At 31.1% G+C, this 14,276-nt stretch overlaps 1 protein-coding gene across 3 annotated transcripts in view; it reads left to right on the plus strand.

Annotated features, from left to right (window-relative positions):
- The window catches only part of Sycp2 (synaptonemal complex protein 2), a 77,618-nt gene that overhangs the window by 10,198 nt on the left and 53,144 nt on the right, over positions 1-14,276 (plus strand). For all 3 annotated transcript variants that reach the window (XM_005410044.2, XM_013507427.1, XM_013507426.1), the window contains exons 2-13: positions 2,380-2,441; positions 4,172-4,315; positions 5,181-5,309; positions 6,368-6,472; positions 6,738-6,762; positions 7,322-7,407; positions 9,077-9,162; positions 9,406-9,440; positions 10,268-10,410; positions 10,493-10,545; positions 11,592-11,637; positions 12,238-12,330. In XM_005410044.2, the coding sequence (XP_005410101.1) occupies positions 2,418-2,441; positions 4,172-4,315; positions 5,181-5,309; positions 6,368-6,472; positions 6,738-6,762; positions 7,322-7,407; positions 9,077-9,162; positions 9,406-9,440; positions 10,268-10,410; positions 10,493-10,545; positions 11,592-11,637; positions 12,238-12,330 (969 nt within the window). In that variant the 5' untranslated portion in view covers positions 2,380-2,417. The remainder of the gene's footprint in view (positions 1-2,379; positions 2,442-4,171; positions 4,316-5,180; positions 5,310-6,367; positions 6,473-6,737; positions 6,763-7,321; positions 7,408-9,076; positions 9,163-9,405; positions 9,441-10,267; positions 10,411-10,492; positions 10,546-11,591; positions 11,638-12,237; positions 12,331-14,276) is intronic.

The following is a 14,276-nucleotide window of genomic DNA, read 5'->3' on the forward strand; positions in this document are numbered from 1 at the left end:
TAACTCTGTATTGTCTGTATTGTGCTTGTGATATGTTGTAAAATGTTGTATGTCTGTTAATGTTTCCCTCCTTTTATCTTTAAAATTAAAAAAAAAAGACCATATCTTAAGTGAAATAAATAAGACAAACATGTTCAAATATCACATGGTTGCTCTGGTGTCAGAAACTGAAAGGGTGAATAAGGAGCAAAATCTACAAGAGATATAGTGAAATAGGAAGCAAATGTTCAAATGGGAGGGGAACTAGGGAGGGAGGGAGGGGGAAAGGAAGGAAGGGAAAGGAGAAAAAGAGAATAGAAAAAAATGGAGGCAAAGCTTTTGAAAATAAGGTGGAGAAGAGCGGTTGAAGGTAGGGGCGAGGAATGGGGCAAAAAGAAGAACCAAGATATATCACGTACGTGTGCAGATTCCCTACAATGAATGTTATTATATATATGTAAAATGTGTAAGTAAAGTTTTTAAGAATTCAAGAAATACACAAAATGTTTTCAAGTTTTAAAAAGGTATAATGGACAAAAAGTGTATAGATTCACAAAAAAGAGAGAAGCCATGCAATATTTATGCTTGTGTATCTGATTGATTTCACTAACATAGTAGTCTCACGATGCACCCATTTTCCTACATATAACTCATTTATTCTTCTTTATGGAAAGAGTGCTCAATTGTGAATAAATGCCACATTGTATTTTTCCATTCTTCTGTTGATTGTCATGTAATTTGCTACCAAGATGTAGCTATTAGGAATTGTGCTGCTATGAACATGGGTATACATTTAATATTATAATCTGATGTCTGTAACTCTTTTGAAAAGATACACAGAAGGGGAATATCTGGGTCAAATGAAACCTCTAATTTTAGTTTTTGAGCAGTCTCCATACTAATTTCCATAGTGGTTGTACTAGTTTACATTCCTACCAGAAATGAGAGTTCTTTTTTTTCCCTGCAGCCTTGCTTGCATTTGTTATTGATTGATTTGATGATGACCATTCTTACTGGAGTAAGATGGAATCTCATTGTTATTTTTAAATTATCTTAATTATGATTTCTGGAAAAAAGGCCTTTTTTCCCATTTCTAGAACTAACCTCCAAATTGCATTTGGAAACATTTGATGCTTATGTTGAGATGGTAGATGGTGCTTTACACAACCTTGATGTTTAGTTTCCATTCTCCTTTGAAGGGAGAGATGTGCTTAGATTAGAAGCAAATGTTTACTATATTGAGGATACTGACAAGTACTTTTTAGGTACCTAGACACCAATATATAAGATTTTTAAAAAAATTTCTTAATTGTTAAAATGACAGGATATGAAAAAAGCATAATAATGCTCTCACATAGGTCGATTTCACAATGATCTTTGATGCTTTTTCTATGAAAGATAGAATACTTCCAGATGTTTTTAAAAATGAAATGGCATACAGGGCTTTGATTATGACTACTGCAATGAGTTTTTTTTTTTTAGTCTTTATTGCCAATAGTAATAATAACCTCTTACATGTTCATGTCAAAGAAAACAATTGACCTTTGTCTTTCCCCTTGTCAGAATCACTCTGAATAGGATTCTTTAAAGTAACTTCATCTATTTTAGGTCCTCTTTTTAGGAGCATTTGAATGTCAAGGACCCGAGGAATGCTTTCCCTTTAAAAACCATATTACAATATGTTAACTAGTGGTTATTTGTATGTATATCCTATTATGACTCATATCATATTGGAAAGTGATGCCCTTCCCTCTATTTGGCCATTTAGCCAGAAACTGAAGGTGTTGTCTTTCCTAAACATTTTCTTATACATAGAAAATGTGTTTAGATTATCTTTTCCTTGCTGCTTGCATATCTGTATGTTCTTATTGATTCTAATTTTGTTAATTTATTTGTATATTATTTGTTTTTTTTTTTTTCTTCTGGTACCGGGACTCAGACTCACGACCTTGTACTTGCCAGATAGGCGCTGTGCCACTGAACTAAGTCCCCAGTCCCTCCTCTTAAATATTTTTCATAGTCTAAATCATTCAAATATTAATTAAAGGGTACTTTTCTCCTTGTTCCTAAAGATATGGAAGAAGTATAGTAGGAATCATTGGTGAGGGGGAGGTCTAGGTTTGTATTTCACTAATTTGCTTTTCACCTTTTTGCAGAACTTTTCATATTAAGTAATCTGTAAAAAGAGAGTGCTTGATTAGTAAGTGATCTTTAGTGAACTTCCTCTAGAGACATGTTTAACTTTGTGCAGTTTGATAAACAGGTATGAAAACTATCCAATGAGGAACTTAGGCAATATTTTTGTTTTTGTTATGATGAGTAATGTTTATGTGTGTTAAATTTTTAAAAATGTAAACACATGAGACATATTGGAAGATTAAAAACATGCTTCTTTAATAGGTGTTCATTTTGAGGAGCAGTTTTTACATGAAGTCAAAATGCCAATAAGACCAGATCTCCAGGTATGTAGTTCTAGAACAGTAGCAATTACAGTAAAACCTTAGATTGCAAGTAACTTGTTCTGTAACTGTTCTGCAAGATGAGCAAATATTTCTAATCTTAACTTGGTAAATCAGTTATGCTTTTCAATAGTGTACAAGTAATAATGGATGCTGAACATCACATGATACAACTAAACTAATGGTTGTTTCTCCCCACAGTGGAATTTTGAGTGATTAACCCCCAATAGCAAGAGGTTGTGGAGGTCTCTTGTGCAAAAAAGGAGGAGAAATCCCTTACTTCAAATGAAACTAGGGAGATGTGTAAAACGTGGGAAACAGTGCAGAATTTTTTAGAAGAGTACCACCCAAATAAGACTGTGTAGCATTGAGGGCAATAAATTTGTTTAACAGCAATGCAATGTCAAATTTCTGTCAAATTCCTCAGAAGACACAAAAGCAAGTACAGTGGATACGTTCCTTATTTAAGTTGCAAGGAAAGAAAAGGTTCCAGGGACCCAATAGATAGCAGTGATTCTGTTAGTGATAGTGAAAGTCTCCCACAAAATAATACTCCTTTCTTCTCTCCTTCACACTAGCCACAAAGGTTTTCAAAAGTAGGTGCAGGTTAATTTATTTTTCTTTATTTTGTATTTTCTTTATTTTGTATTACAGTTTTGTAACCATTTTTATATGAATATTTTTGGGTCGTGGAATGAATCATCTGAGTTTCCACTATTTCTTATGGGAAAATTTGTTTTGATATACAAGTGTTTTAGATTATGAGCATGTTTCCAGAATGAATTATGCTCACAAAGATTTTACTGTATTTTAATTTTTAAAATCTCCTTTTGTGTGCTAACCTATAGCAATAACAGAGCAATAACAATGCTTGAATAGCTTAATTTAAAATAAAATTCATTACATTTATTCAATAAATATGTTTTCAGAAGCTATATTAAAACATAAAGCATTAAAGATGCTGGATCTATATATCTTTTACATTGAAAGACTTATGATTAACATATTATACCTGGATTTTTTTTGTTGTTTTTTGTTTTTTTGGTACCAGAAATCAAACTCAGGACCTTGTGCTTGCCAGGCAGGTGCTTATGCCACTGAGATATATCCCTGGCCCATACCTGGATATTTTTTATTTCAACTCTTAAAATTGTAAGATTCCTACATTTAGATAAATGCTGTTTTTAAGTATCTGCTTAACATGTATGCAAGTTCCTACCAAGTCCCTTCAATGATCTGATTGTAATCTGAAAACTCCTTATAACTGAAGTTTTATTTTAATACCTGGGATAGCAGGTTTTGTGAACATTATAACTATTATATAAGGTAATATTTAAATTATGTTGGTTGAAATTGTTTTTAAAAAGTGCTTTGGCCTATCTTTATGCAACTTCCTTTACTGTTTTAATCCTACTTAGAAATAGGTAGTTATGCTGAGATTTTAATCCATAGTATTAGGTATTAGTTACTATAAAGTTACTTTTTACTTTTCTCAAGTTTTGTTGTGTTTTATATAATGATGACTTTAACAATAAAAAATATGAACTAGGAATATTCGTAATTTTTCCTATTTAGAATTTTGTTACCAAAGAAACTTAATTTTAACTCCATTTCTTCAAATTTAATAGTGGATCTTTTAATGAAGTGAATTAACATTTTGTGAGCTGGATTGAGAGTTTTCATGTGAAAATAATTTTGATTCAATATATGTGCCTTTAACTATGTTTCTCTAGCAGTTGGAAAAATGCATTGATGATGCATTAAGAAAAAATGATTTCAAACCTTTGAAAACACTTTTACAAATTGATATTTGTGAAGATGTGAAGATTAGATGCAGCAAACAGTTTTTCCACAAGTTGGATGACCTTATATGCAGGGTAAATACTCACTTACGTTAAAATACAAGAATTCTGTTTTCTAGAAAGAAGTACTCTATTAGATGAATGGAAAGGCTTGCATAAGTTTGCTCATAATTATACAAAGAAGTACTTATTTATTTTTTATTTTGTAGTGCTAGGGATTGAATCAGGGCCTTTGCACTAAGCTCCATCTCCCAGCCTTTATTTTTATTTGAGACTGGGTCTTGGAAAGTCATGAAGTTGCCTGGTTGGGCTCCAACTTTGAATCTTTTTGCCTGAGCCTCCTAGAATGACTGTTATTAAATATTATTACTTGGGGCGGGGAGTTTACCTATTTGAAGTCTAAAATCTTGATCTATATTTTAAAACCTATCAGCATATTCATGATGTGTGATACAGACGATTTTTGGTGCTTTCAAGAGGAAAGCAGACTAACAAAAATGATCCAATCATGGATTTGATGTCACCAATCTAAAGGGGTTTTCACAGGTCAGAAAAGACGGCTACAGTCAGTCTTTCCCAGTACCCAAGATTTGTAATGTCTTAGAGATTCAATAACAGTTTCTTGGATTCATGAGTGTTAAATCCATGGAACTGTTTGGAGGGATAGGCATTTGATTCATTTTATCACCGTCTGAAGTTTCTTGAATTTATGTAAATCGTCACTTTTGCCCTGAGTTTGTCATTCCCTGACCAGGTAGTTTAGGACAAATTGCTTTTTTGAACCACATTTTCATCTTTTGCAGCATAGAGAAAATGGTAATCCCTATCTGCTGGATTCTGAGGATTCTGAGATCTCCTATGTGTATAATGCTCTGAGCTCAGTGTTTATTCCAGTACTCTTTTGGATTTGCAGAAATTTAAATGCATACTTTCATTTTAGGAACTTAATAAAAAGGATATTCAAACTACTTCACTCATTTTGGTTTCTATTGGAAGATGTGGCAAAAATATCAACATATTAGGACAACCTGGACTTACAACCATGCTAAAACAAGGACTAGTCCAAAAGATAAGTACAGAATATGTGACATACTCATGCAAGGAAAACATGATTAAAGATAAAACTTTCTGTTAAAACTGCTAAAACAAAAATGGAGAAATGTTGAAAAATAAATTTGGGGATTTTATATAAAACTTGGAGAATAAAATAAATATTTTTATGTTGTGTAATACAAAGATAAAGATTACAGCAAAACTGTACATTATGTGAATTCCATGACAGTTGTGTGAACTTAAGGTCACAAGACTTTGGTAGGCCTTTACTTGGCTTTGGTTTCTCTTTAGTCCTTTTTAATCATCAAGTATCTCCTCTGATGTAATAAAGGATAGTGATTTTTGTCTTTTTATTCATTGTTGTATAGCCAGCACCTAGAACAGTAGTATCTGTCATACAGTATTTACTCAGATACCTGAATTAAGGTGAAATAATACTAATACTAATAGTACTAATACTAAGGATACTAGAATAATTAAATAGTGATGATAATTTGTTTTCATCTATGATATACTTGCATTAAAAAATTGAAGGGGAAAATAAAGGTCCTCTCCCTGGAATTAAGATTCATTTTATCCATTCCCATCTTAAACATGAGAAAATATATGTTAACCTAAAAATAAAAACAAGGAGGATATTAAAAAGCATAAATTTATTTTGGTGCAATACTAAACTAGTTACTTTTTTTTTAGACAGGGTCTTGCTATGTAGTTCAGGCTAGCTTGGAACTCACTATGTAGCCCAAGCTGGCTTTCCATTCATGACAATCCTCCTGCCTCAGCCTCCCGAGTGCTAGGATTACAGGCATATGACACCACTCCTGGCTTTAAATTTTAACTTTTAACATCTTTTTATTCCTAGGTTTACTGTTTATTTATTTATTTATTTTTTGGTTTTGGTTTTTCTCCGGTACCGGGAACCAAACTCACGACCTTGCGCTTGTCAGGCAGGCGCTTTGCCGCTGAGCTAAAGCCCCAGGCCCCAGGTTTACCGTTTATACAAGTGCATTCTAAAAACTATTAAAATGTAATTTAAAGTAACAAATATTTGTATTTCTTTTTTTTTTTTTTTACATGGTTGTCTGGTTTGAAAAATCCAAGGAGATTATTCTGAGTCAAGGAAATTCAAAAGACGAAGCTGTTATAAATATGATAGAAGACTTATTTGATCTACTTATGGTAAAAATCACCTTAACTGATGTTAGAAAGCATGTATTTATTCAGAAAACAATTTATGTTCTCAATTTCTTGAAGCTTGAGTGTTAACAGATTAATTAAACTTGGCTGGATTAGTCTATTCAGAGTGTATTAAGCATTTATATGGTTAATATGGCTAGTTAATAACTAAAAATTAAATTGCTATGAGTTAAATACAATGCCATTTTAATATTTTAATAGCTTATAGCAAAAATTGTAAATTGTAAATTATTATTCATTTTTCTAGGTCATACATGACATCAGTGATGAAGGTAAAATAATCATTTTATTTCTACTAGAGCAATAATATGTTGTTAGCCTTTAGTATAATTTTGCAATTCCCATATTGTCCTAATATTAGGAACTCATTATCTAATTCAGGGACCCAAAAAATTTTTTCTGTAAAGGACCAGTAGTAGAATTTTATATTTTTTAGTCAAGAGAAAAAAACAAGAATATTACATATGTATTTCTATAATAAAGAAAACAAACTTCTGTTAATGTTTTATTATTGAAATTAAGACTATCATAATTGATTAATTTTTTACAATACAGATTTACTAATGAGAATAGCATTCTTTTTGAAGGGACAACATTTAACTTAATTAGGGTTTAAAGATAGTGTATCTTGTATTCAAAATTGATTAGATATGTTCATTTATTAGTTTATTTGTACAGAGATTTGTTTATGCGTGTCATTTATTTTATTCCTTCTGATGTTCTGATTACTTGACCTTATTCAGAACTATACTAGTGTAGCCTTTAACTCAGAAAAAGACTATCTTTTGATTTATAATTAACATGTATTAATAATGTAACACTTTTATTCAGGTAAAAGACAAGTAATGGAAAGTTTCATACCTCTAATTTGTGCCTTGGTTATTGATTCAAGAGTGAACATTTGCTTTCAGCAGGAGGTAAAGTCATTTGACTATCTTTTAAAAAACTAAAAATAAGAAATTGAAGAAAATGGGATAATAATTCATTAGATTAAAAAGTTAATTTTATTTTGGACTAAATTAACTTTTTGGAATATATTTCTATTGCTTTATAATTAGTTTTAAGACCATATTTCCTATTTAAAATTTATAATCATGTGGGTTTGTGTATGCCTAGAATCTTGAAAATATATTACACTATCCAGGATTAGGGATTATTAAGTATTTAAATGTCAAAAATAACCTTTATCCGTGTACATGGATGTAACCAGAAGAATAAAAATTAATAGGATAACTTTTGGGCATCCCTAAGTCCTAAAGTAGAATCATAATGTCTAATTTTATAACCAGCTATCCCTCAAACAAAGGGCTTATTTCTAAAACATACAAAGAAATGAAAAAATCAGACCCCTCCCAAGTTGAAAGACCTAATCCAAAAATGGGCATCTGAGATGAATATATACCTCTCAGATGAAGAAATACAAATGGCAAATAAATATATGAAAAAAATGTTCAACATCACTGGTAATTTGAGTGATGCAAATTAAAACCACACTGAGATTCCATCTCACTCCAGAAAGAATGGCTGTCATCAAGAAATCAACCAATAACAAATGCTGATGGGGCTGTGGGGCAAAAGGAACCCTTCTCCACTGTTGATGCAACCACTGTGGAAATCAGTGTGGAGATGCCTCAAAAAACTAGGATTAGAGGTCCAATTCGACCCAGCTATTCCCCTTCTGGATATCTTCCTAGAATTAAAAACATACCAAGTGATATATGGGCGCCCATGTTTATAGTAGCACAATTTGTCATAGCTAAATCTTGGAAACAACTCAAATGCCCATCAACCAAGGAATAGTTAAAAAAGGTGTATTTTTTATACAGTTGAGTAATACTCAACCATAAAGAAGGATAAACTTGAGACTTTTATAGGTAAATGAATATAACTTGAGACCATACGCATACATGAAATAAATCAGACTTGCATGTGTAAACATCGTATTGTTTCCCTAGTGTGAGAAGCTGAAAGAGTAAGATCCAAGATGTACAATAGATATTGTGAAATTGGAAGAAATTTTTCAAAAGGAAAGAGAAACTGGGATGGGGGAAGGGAAAAGAAGAAACGAGAAAGGAAATATATAGGTATATAGGCAGATACACACAGACACAAGATAGTTAAGCGGGTTATATTACTAATTTAGTTCATTGAAAAGGGCTTGTGCTAATATTGTTTGGTCAATTTTACATGCCTGTATCTTGTATTCTGAGCTACTGCTTTGAAGATAATACACAGTGTATTAACTATTACTACTCTCCTATTGTTTTGAAATTTTGTTTCATTGTTTTTTATTGTTTTTTCTCTTTAAAAAAATACTTAAAAGTCCAGTTTTGCAGAGTATAAATGTTTTATTACAGGAGTCATATTCTATTTTTTATGTCTTTTAGCTTATGTATTTAATATTGACTGCCTTTATATATATACACACACATATATGATACATACTTTATATCCTTTCCTATACCCTAGTCCATTCCATGCCTAAACTGCAGTTATTAAGAACAGACTAGACTACTAAGTTTATGTGCCTAAACAATGTTTTACTGAATATGAAATTAATTCATTATCTTACTTTTTCTTTTCTAGACTTTGAAAAAAATGAATGCCATGCTTGACAAAATGCCGCAAGATGCCAGGAAAATACATTCTAACCAAGAAATGTTAACTCTCATGTAATAATTTGTACTGTATTTTATTAGTACATGTTATAAGTTTAAAGAATGTTTTATAAGGCAATCATGAATTTGCATTAAGTAATTGTAACTTATAAGCTTTGTTTTTAATATAGCAATACATTTCTGCAAAAGTTATACTCACTAGTTGTAAATTTCGGTGACTCTTCCCATCCCAAACTCTTGCGCTTTCTATTTGATTGATAACTAGTTCAGTATAAAATCTGTTATTTTAATTCACAGGAATAATATGGGAGAAAGGATTTTAGATGCTGGAGGTAAGTATATCTTTTCAAGATTTGGAATTATTTCAGATTTATGACTAGTGTATAATATCTCTTTAGTAAAAATGATATTAGCATTGCACTGTGATGAGAGTACTTGAAGGAATTAAAATGTTGAGTAAAATCAAACAAGTTTTAAAGTACTTTAATACAAATAAGTGCAAAAAGAAGACTCTTTGGGACAAAATAATTTGTCATGACAATAGAAGTTAGATAAATATAATTTTTTCTAATGGTAGTTTATAAATACTAAATTAATTTTCAAATAGATGTGACTTATTTGCTGTGTTATTCCTCAAATGGTATTTTATGAGATTAGGATGTGTGATACCTTTTGGGTTGGCAAACTTTTTTAAACAATATGTTTACTAAAAGAACTTAAATGTCCTTTCTTAGGTTTTCTATGAGAAAATTTTGATGTAACAATTTATGTATAGAATAAAGCATGATTTAAAGTAGCCTGGGAAACTGTAAACATGTTGTACAAAAGGAATGTAAAGATTAGATGATTTATTTGTGAGTTATTTTGCAAATTGCAACCCTAATAATGAAAGAGTAGTCTTTGAATATTTAAGAATTTCTTTTCAATTTTCTTTTAAATTTCACTTTTTTCTATTAGTAAACTTGTTTTTTGTTATTTGGAATTGATTAAATCCTATAATGATATTTGTAATTCATATGAAAAAAGTAGTAAAAAATGAATAAATTATACTAATGTTTTCTTATTTGTCTTGTTCTAATACCTTATAAAATGTGTGAACTTTTAGAGACTTAATTTTCATTAATTTCAAACCATACATTGATTAATAATTTTTTAATAGATTATGACTTGCAAGTAGGCATTGTGGAAGCTTTATGTAGAATGACCACAGAAAAACAAAGACAACAACTGGCATGTCAGTGGTTTTCAATGGATTTTATTGCTAATGCATTTAAAGAAATTAAAGACAGTGAATTTGAAACAGTAAGTAGTATTAAAAATAGAAATTAACAAATGTTTTAATTTAATTATGACTTTTAAAGTCTTTCTATCTTTTGATGATTAGGATTGCAGGATATTTCTGAACCTTGTAAATGGCATGCTTGGAGATAAGAGAAGGTAAACATAACCATTTATTAATAAACACAGCTCAAAAGAGACACCCAGTGTTGAGCTTCTCTAAGTGTAACTATTTGTTTTGTTATGTTCGAGTGTAAAATATGCATGGATATTTAATTTAAAACACTATTTTGTATAACTTCATTTAGTAAATGACTACACTGGTTATCTGAAATAATCCTTTAGTGGCATTACTTTGCTTTATACACTGCGGAGGAAAACTTCATTGTCATTTCATAGTAATAATTTTGAATGTCCAAATTTGATTTACTGTATTCAGAGTTGCTGTATTCAGAGTTGCATATCCATTATTGTTTAGCATTTGACTAATGATAAAAAACATATACATGTGTTTCTTCAACTACCTTCATTTACATATTGGGATGAAAATAGGTAGCAAACAAGTTGTCTTCCTTTGTAGGATTTCTCCCAGGTTACCTAACCTTAGGAATGAGCATGAAAGGGTTCATAATAGATGTTCTAAATGAATGAGTTTACGTATATTTTACTTACTAGGAAAATGAAGGGGTGTTAACTGTAAGGAGTCATATTGCCTAGATTTGAATTATAAATTCTATCCAATGGGCAGAGTTTTAAACCTTGTCTCTGTTTCCTCACCTGTGCTATCAGAATATTAATAATCACATGTTTTTGTGAAGATTAAGTGAAATAGTTTGAAATATCTGACCATGAAATAATTCTAAGAATTTAGCTATTTTTATTAGAATTCTTCACTTACACTCTTCTTTTCCTAATCCTATGGGCACGTCCATTGTATTAAGAGAATAAGCAATATCTGCTCACATTTGATACTACACACACAAAATTTGGTGTAATTATTTTAGTCAAAATGATAGGTTGAACAGCATTGTCAAAGTAATATGGTTTTCTCTACTTACATGCTTTCATTACTTTTTTAAAAAAATAAAGACTATTTAAAAAGCTATGACTGCTGCTGGGTTTCTCTTTGATTTTAGGCATAGTTTTTATGACTAAAGATTATACTGTGAAGGCTTATTAATCTTTTAAACTACTTTGTATTTTAGGGTCTTTACATTTCCTTGTTTGTCAGCATTTCTTAATAAATATGAGGTGAGTTTTTAAATTTAGTATGTTTTAGTTACAGGATGAATTTTTATGCAAAAGACAAATTATGGGTTAAATTGATAAAAACATAAAAATGGTTATAATTAGGTCACAGATACAGCTGACCTAGTATGCTCTTTATGCCAGTGACACCAGAAAAAGTTTTACTAATCAGCATATTTATAACCAAGAACATCCTAAATATAAAGGTTTTAGCTCTTCAGATTTCCTCCTGTTCCCTCAATCAAGTCCATTGTTTATCACTCGTGAATATATCCACACTAATACTTTCAAACTCTGGTAACACTTGGAATAGTTGTGATTTTTTTGAAGCTAGCTGATTTCTATACAAGTTTTTAAAATATCATTTCCTTGGATTGTTTACAAATTTATCTAAATGTCCTATTTGTCTACTCTATTCATCTAGCTATACTTGTTTTTTTCTTTTAATAAAGATTTAGGGAACATACTGTCTTATGGAATATAATGTTTCTAGTATTAAAAATGAAGCCAATTAAGATAACAAAAATTGGTCGTTAGTATAACTTCATTATTTTGTTTTTTATAAGCATACTATGTAGTAGTTTTATGTATTTATTTTCTTAGCTGCAAATACCATCAGATGAAAAACTTGAAGACTTTTGGATCGATTTTAATCTTGGGAGCCAGACTCTGTCATTCTACATTGCTGGAGATGATGTAAGTTTTATTCAGAACATCTTTATTCTGTGTATGTATATATGGATATATAAAACTTTAAATTCACTTTAAGAATATGGATTTCTTTGTTTATACTTCTAGTCATTTCTTTAATTTTATTGTTAGCACTTAAGTTTTGATTAGCATAGTAGCAAAGCAAACCAATTAGAAATGAAAGTTATTTCTGATACTTTCTTGAATAAAACTTAATACTAAATTTTAATACTAATTTTAATGATATTTTTAGAAATAAATTACATTAGTGATATAAAATTCTACATTCACATGAGCAAAGTTAAATTGACTTTCGAAAAGACAGCAGCAAGGAGAGTTTCAGTGGTAGAATGCCTGCTTAACATGTGCAGGGCACTAGGTTTGATTCCCAGCACCACATTTAAAAATAAAAAGACAATGTTTACACGTGCGGGTGTGATTCATTTCACTTATGAGTATGGACTCTAGTTGCATCCATTTACCTATAAAAGCCTAGAGTTTATCTTTCTTTATAACTGAGTAATATTCCATTGTTTAAAAATACCACATCTTTTTTATTCATTCCTCAGTTGATGGGCATTTGGGTTATTTTCAAAGTTAGCCATTACAAATTGTGCTGCTAGGGGCTGGGGATTTAGCTCAGCGGCAAAAGCGCCTGCCTGGCAAGCGCAAGGTCGTGAGTTCGGTTCCCGGTACCGGAGAAAAACCAAAAAAAAAAAAAAAAAAAAAAAAAAGAACCTGAAAGAGTAAATAAAATCTGAAAGATACAATAGATATTGTGAAAGAGAAGGAAACTGCTCAAAAGGAGAGAACAACTGGGATGAGGGAAAGGAGAGAAGGAAGGAAGGAAGGAGGGGAAATTACATGTATGTATATGTATATATACGCACCTAAACACACACTACACACACACACGGTAGCTAAGATAATTGTACTACTAATTTCTATTGGTTTATTGAAAGGAATAATTAATTGTTTGATCAGTATTACATACTTATATCTGGTAATCAGAGCAAGCACTTTGAAGATAATGACATGTCATACAACAACCATTGTTAATTTCTTATTATCTTGTTTTGAAATTCTGTATTTTTATTGCATTATTGTTTTTGTGTTACTCTTGTCTTTGTTTTTGTTACTTTGTTTTGTTGTATTTTGTTGTTTTCTTTTTAAAATTTAAAAAAATAAAATACAAAAAAAAAATAAAAAGACAGATACTTATTACTCAAATGTTATGGCATAACTGAGTCCAGGAAAGGAATTACACCCAGGGAAGTCAGGAGGCAGTGAATAGCTTTATTTTACGCTTCTGGTCCTGGCTGGAATAACTTCTAGTAGAAGCCAGCCTGCAAGTGTCCGTCAGCCAGCATTTTTATATGAGGCATAAGCAGGGGTTACAAAGGCAGGACAGGACAGCCTGGCAGTTCTTCTGATTGGCTGGCAGGGTGAGATTAGTGGTTACAGGGCTAGATTAATGACCACGAGGCTTGGTACAGTCAGACATCCTGTATATTTGGTTACATTCAGGGGTCAAGAAAGCAATTACAGAGCCATGAGGCAGTTACAGAGCTAGGCAGGCTCAAAGAGAACAGAGTATTAAAAGGAACAGCTTTTCCTTGTGCAGTTTTCCCTTTCATGATGCTGTATAGAGGTACTCTTAAAACTAACATTATGATTGAATAAAGCCATTTATTATCATCTCTTAATCTCTTTTAACATAGGGATTGATTTATGGATTGCATTTGGAAGTGAATTTTAGCTCTTTCTGTGCTATACCATATCTGTGTTTAAATATTCTAAATAGAGGCCCTCTTATTTTTATTTGAGGAAAATCCCTGAATCACTGTTTTGTGACCACTAACACCTCTTATTTGGTGTATTGATATATTTCTAGCTCCAATTGTGTAGTCACTACCAAATCCTGAGTGAGACTTTATAGCATTTACTTTATA

The sequence above is a fragment of the Chinchilla lanigera genome, unplaced genomic scaffold (genome assembly GCF_000276665.1).
Source record: "Chinchilla lanigera isolate Chin_1 unplaced genomic scaffold, ChiLan1.0 scaffold00127, whole genome shotgun sequence".
In the NCBI taxonomy this organism is placed as follows: Eukaryota; Metazoa; Chordata; class Mammalia; order Rodentia; family Chinchillidae; genus Chinchilla; species Chinchilla lanigera.